General features: G+C 36.6%; 1 protein-coding gene across 1 annotated transcript; it reads right to left on the bottom strand.

The window, feature by feature from the left end:
• Positions 1-4,632: 4,632 nt before the first annotated feature.
• Positions 4,633-5,559, bottom strand: LOC102830583 (olfactory receptor 7D4-like). The gene has a single exon (XM_006877415.1). The coding sequence runs from the start codon at positions 5,557-5,559 to the stop codon at positions 4,633-4,635; it is 927 nt and encodes a 308-aa protein (XP_006877477.1).
• Between the last annotated feature and the right edge of the window lie 417 nt (positions 5,560-5,976).

Below are 5,976 nucleotides of genomic sequence, written 5' to 3'. Positions count from 1 at the left end.
TTGGAAGAAGTGCAGCCAGAGTGCTCCTTGGAGGCCAGAGTGACCAAAATTCATTTCTCATATTTCAGACATATTATCCTTAGGGACCAGTCACTGGAGAAGGATATCATGTTTGGTAAGGTAGAGGGTGAGAAAAAAAGAGGAAGATCCCCAGGGAGATGGATTGGCCAAGTGGAATCATCAATTGGCTCAAGCATGGCAACAATTGTGAGGTTGCCCAATGATAGGGCAGTGTTTCATTCTATTGTGCATAGTGTTGCTATGAGTCAGTACCAACTTGATGGCAACTAACTACAACAAAGGCATTGGTGAAAAACAATGACCCAGCAATTAACAGAGAGCCAACTGAGTTGGTTGAACAAATTGTAATGATGGAAGCACTCACTCATCTATGCCAAGAAATTGGGGTGAGAGGTGCCTACCCAGATGACTAGAAAAGATCCACATTTGTGTCTATTCTGAAGACAGTTGTTGTACATTCACAGGCAATACCAAATATTCAAACTTGATTCAGAAGAGGATATGGAATAAGGGATACATTGCTGATGTTGGATAGATATTGGCTGAAATCAGAGAATACTGGAAAACTGTTTGATGCTGTTTGTTGTTGTTAGGTGCCATTCAATCATTTTTATCTCATAGTGACATTATGCATGGCATAAGAAAACACTTCTGGTCCTGTGTCTACCATAACAACTGTTGTTACATTACACAACACTGACATTGGCACTGTGTCAATCCATCTTACTGGGGATATACTTGGTTTAGGTTGACCCTCCATTTTACCAATCATGATATCCTTCTCCAGTGACTGATCCTTACTGACAACGTGTCTGAAGTATGACAGACAAAATCTCACCTTCTTGGTCTTTAAGAAGCATTCTGCATTCACTTGTAACAAGACAGATTTGTGTATCCTTCTGGCAGTCCATGGTATTTTTATCATTCTTCTTCAGCACCATAATTCAAATGCATCAGTTCTTCTCTGGTCTGTCTCATTCATTAACTTTCACATGAATATGTAGAAATTGACAATACCATGGCTTGAGATAGCCACACCTAATTCCACAAACTGATATCTTTCCTCTTGAGTACTTTAAATAGTCTTGTGCACCAGAATTGCCTAATGCAATATGTCCTCTGATTTCTAGCCCGCTGCTTCAATGAGTGGTGATTGTGCATCAAAGTAAAATGAAGTCTTTGACATCTTCAATCTTTTCTCCATTTATCATGATGTTTTGTACTGGTCCAACAGTGAGGAGTTTTGTTTTCTTAATTTTGAGGTGCAGCTCATATTGAAGGCTATGTTCTTTCATCTTTATCAATATATTAAATCCCACTGTGAGAATTTTTGTTTATATTGGGGTACAAGCTATACTGAAAGCTGTAGTCTTTAATCTTCATTCATAAATATTTTAAGTCTTTCATCTTCATCAGTAAATATATTGTCTTCTTCACTTTCAGCAAGCAAGGTTGTATCCTCTGCATATTGCGTATTGTTAATGAGTCTTCTTCCAAACCTGATGCTATGTTCTTTTTCTTACAATCTAGCTTTCCAGATTATTTGTTGTAATACTCTCAGTAAGATGCACTGACACAGTGGCTGAAACACTGGACTCAAACATACCAACTACAGGGAACATGGCGAAGTGCAGGGCAGTGTTGTGATCTGTTAGGCATAGGGTCACTGTGAGTTGGAAGCTGCTTGACACTCTTAACAGAAGTGATTTATGTTTTATTAGCAAATGCAAGCACATAATTTGCCATTTTATCTATTTACAAATTTACAGTCTAGTGGCACTAACACACTCACAGTGCTGTGTAGATATCACCTCTATTTGTTTCCAAATTGTATTTTATCATCTGAAAAAAAAAAAAAAAACTTCACATCCATTGAGCAGTAACTTCACTTCCCAATCTATCACCTCCTGGTAATTTCTGGTGTATCCTCTATCTCTATGCATTTGTCTATCATAGTGTTTAGATATAAATAACATTATACAATATTGTGAATAATGGTAAAATGGACATGGATGCATCTTCTTGATGCCCTGGTTTCAGTTATGAGGCATTAACTCTGGCATGGAATTTCTGATCACACATTAATTCTATGTTTCACTTTGAGAAGCCACACAAATGCTTTCCTTGGGGGCTTCACCATCTTACATTTCATTCAGCAATACATGAGAGTAACCATTACCCAACCAACACTTACTATTTTCTGTTTTTCTGATAATAGACATAACATGTGCATGAAGATTATCACACTGGAGTTTTTATTGACATTTCCTTGTGATTAATGAGGCTGAGCATCATTTTATTTATTTGTTGACCATTTGGACAAATGTCTATTGAAGTTATTTGCCTGTTTTTTAATAGTTGTTTGTATTTTAAGGGGACCTGTGTTTGCTTTTCTCTCAATTCATTTCTTTCCCACTCCCCATTCTTCCCTTTCCTTTTTAATTATTTGCAGGAAAGTTCCCAATAGTTTTTTCCTAATGAGATAATCAGCATATATTGTTTCCCTTCCAGTATGTGTGTGTGTGCGGGGGGTGGGGGGGGGGGTGGAGTGGGTGGGGTGGGGTGGGGTGGGAAATGAAACAATACAGGCAAAAAAAGAAAACAATTTTTGTTTTTGAATTGTGGGAATTTTTCATATGTTCTTAATATTAAGCTTAATTTTATCAGATATAAGACTCCTAGATAGTTTCCTTCATTCTCTAGTTTGTCATTTTGCTATAATATTTTGATGCAGTCCCATTATTTATCTTATGTTGTAAATGATTACATGTTTTTGGTGTCACATCTAAGAATTTATTGTTAAATATTAAATCCTGAAGTCTTATCCCTAGGTGTTCCTCTAAGAATATCATGTTTTCAGTTCTTACATTTGAGTTTTTTTTATATATAAATTTGAGCTAATTCTTGGTTATCTTGGTGAGGGAGATATCCAGATCTATATCTTTACATTTGGAAATCCAGTTGTTTCAGCTTCATTCATTAAAGAGATCATTTCACAAGTATGCAATCATCATTATTTCTTTAAATAATTTTTATTGTGAATTGAGTGATAGCTTTAATTCCAATGATAATTTATTTCTATTTAATGATAATGATAGTTTTAAATCTAATGATAATTTATTTCAATTATTCTAGTGATCTAAATATATTTAGATCATTAGAATTATATCAATATAATTCTAATGATCTAAATTATATCAATATAATTATATCAATATAATTTTAATGATCTAAAAATCCTGATCATTAGAATTATATTCAACAAATCATACATTCATTTCATCTCTATTGTCGTGCCCTTAAACTAGCATTACTTATCCTACTTTTTCTCTGTTCTTGTTCCTGTTCCACTTTGTTTCCCAGCCCTTCGAATTTTATTACAAACCTTCCACTTTTACAGTTGTGATGGTCACATTAGACATGATAACAAGTACTCACTATTGAATCATAAGATCCTTCTCCCAATCACCTTGCACTAGACTTGTACTGAATAGATGAAAAATATTCAGTAGTGATTCTACCTGCCCCCCCACACACACTGAAACTAAACTAAACTAAAAAGGCATCATGTGGGGTGTACCCTTTGGTTGTTTGATGATGTATGGAGGGGATTGTAATGATTGCAATGAAATGAAATAAAATGGGATGAATGTAAAACTGCTGTTCTCCTATGTAAAACCACATAATTCATGATAAAAACTTTTTAAAAAAATAAAGCATGTAAGAGTTTCCAAGGTAGAATATTACTATGAATCATCTCAGAAAGCCAGCTTTCATAATTAGATTTCCAACATTGAAGTTGAAAATATGTCACCATTCTTTGTGTGGTGCTGTGGGATAATGCATCTGACCTCAAGGTTAGTTTGAACTGCAAGATTGGTTGTCCAAATTCACCAAGCCCCCTCAGAAACCCTATATAAGGTGGCTATGAGTTAAAATCACCTTAGCAACAGCAATAACAATGATGAGTTGGAACGGACAAGAAGGTACTTAACAACAACATTCTTATGAGAAATACGAAAGTAACATTAGAAAATGAGCTTAACATCAATTTTCTGGATTGGAGTGCATTCCAGTGTGAACCTCCTACCTGAAAAATGGGATAACCATAAAACATATCTTTAAAATGTTGTAGATAAAGGCGCTTATGTAGCTGGTGTATCTGATACTAGAAGAAAGAGAAAATTTCAACGATGATGGAAGCAGTTATGCCTATCATTTTAAATCTATTTCACTGAAAGAACATACACAACAAAATAAGGTGAAGAACAGTTTTGACAAGTTTATTTTGGGAGAAATCATATCAGCATTTGGCATATTAAATGCTTCAAAATCAAAATTGTGTATTCCAGGACTGGCTATTAAAAAGGCTGACTACAGACAGAACTTTTGGGATTTGGGCAACATAGGAGGAAGGGAAATGAAAAGGAATTACCAAAATAGAAGTGAGTAAAAATAACACAAAAACTAATTGGAAGCACAGTCATAGGTACCTTGGGAATAAGAGAAATAAAAGATGTCCTTTAGGGGAGAAAAACAAACCAGAATATTCAATTTCATGGCATTTGCCTTTGAAGCCAGTAAGGGTCACTTAGCCCTGAGGACAATGTCTTACAACCCACAAGAAGCTGGTCTACTGAGAAGCCTTCCTAGAGTCCCCTTCACATCTTTGTTCCTTAGACTGTAGATGCAGGGATTCAGCATGGGTGTGACCACAGTGTACATCAGCGTGGCTATTAAACTGCTTTGGGAAGAACTGAAGTATACCCCAAGACTTGACCCATAGAACAGGGATAAAACAGAGAGGTGAGACCCACAAGTAGAAAATGCTTTATACTTGCTCCGAGCAGAAGACATTCTCATTAGGGAGGAGACAATCTGAGAATAAGAGTAGAGGATTCCAGTGAGGGGAAACACACCCAGCAGACCAGTGAGCACAAATATGAAGATGTTATTGATGAGGGTATCTGAGCAGGCCACCTTCAGAATCTGAGCCAGATCACAGAAAAAATGTGAAATTTCAGTGTCTATACAAAAAGTCAGTCGCATTATTAGTAAAGTATGAAGCAGAGAGATCCAGAAAGCGATGACCCAAGACATCAGAACTAACAAGCCACAGAGTCGGGGGTTCATGATGACTGTGTAGTGCAAGGGGTAACAGATGGCCACAAAGCGATCATAGGCCATCATGGTCAGGAGAAAATTGTCCATTGCAACAAAAAAAATAGAGAAATACATCTGAATGAGGCATCCTATGTAGGAGATGCCCTTGCTCTGTGTGTGGATATTTGCCAGCATTTTAGGAACTGTGGTAGTGACGAAACAGATATCAACAAAGGACAGGTTGGAGAGAAAAAAGTACATGGGGTTGTGGAGATGGGAGTCAGAGGTCACAGCCAGGATGATGAGCAGATTCCCGAGCACAGTGACTAGATACATGGACAGGAACATGCCAAAGAGGAGGGGCTGTAGTTCTGGATACTCAGAGAAGCCAAGTAGGAGAAATTCTGAAAACTTTGTTTGGTTTCCTGCTTCCATGTAGCTGGTATATCTTCTGGAAGTGAAGACATGAGTAACATTCAATGAATAGCAAACTGGCAGCTAAGCTTTAAATATCACTTTACAACACTAATTTTATGAAATCTTTTGTTATATAACTAAAGTTAATAACTTAATTCTATTAAGTCTTTCCAGTGGCAGTGATTCTCTTAATCCCAGGTAGCCAGCCCTTTTACATTTAAATGTGTATAATCAGACAGGATAATACATTGGATCATATGGTTGGTGGTTCAAAGGCACCAATACTGCCTCAGAAACCCTAAATAGTATTGCTATGTCAGAACCAACTCAACAGCACTTAATAATAACAACAACATCATTCATTAAAAGTATACTGGTATGGCACTAAAGGATAAGCACTGGACCTCAAGGTGGTTTGAATAGCCAGGTTGACAG

The sequence above is a fragment of the Chrysochloris asiatica genome, unplaced genomic scaffold, assembly GCF_000296735.1.
Source record: "Chrysochloris asiatica unplaced genomic scaffold, ChrAsi1.0 scaffold00493, whole genome shotgun sequence".
In the NCBI taxonomy this organism is placed as follows: domain Eukaryota; kingdom Metazoa; phylum Chordata; class Mammalia; order Afrosoricida; family Chrysochloridae; genus Chrysochloris; species Chrysochloris asiatica.
This window is presented reverse-complemented; position numbering and strand designations above follow the sequence as displayed.

What these genes read in the sequence shown, in the direction of transcription:
- LOC102830583 (XM_006877415.1), bottom strand. Translation starts at nt 5,559, where the DNA reads ATGGAAGCAGGAAACCAAACAAAGTTTTCAGAATTTCTCCTACTTGGC.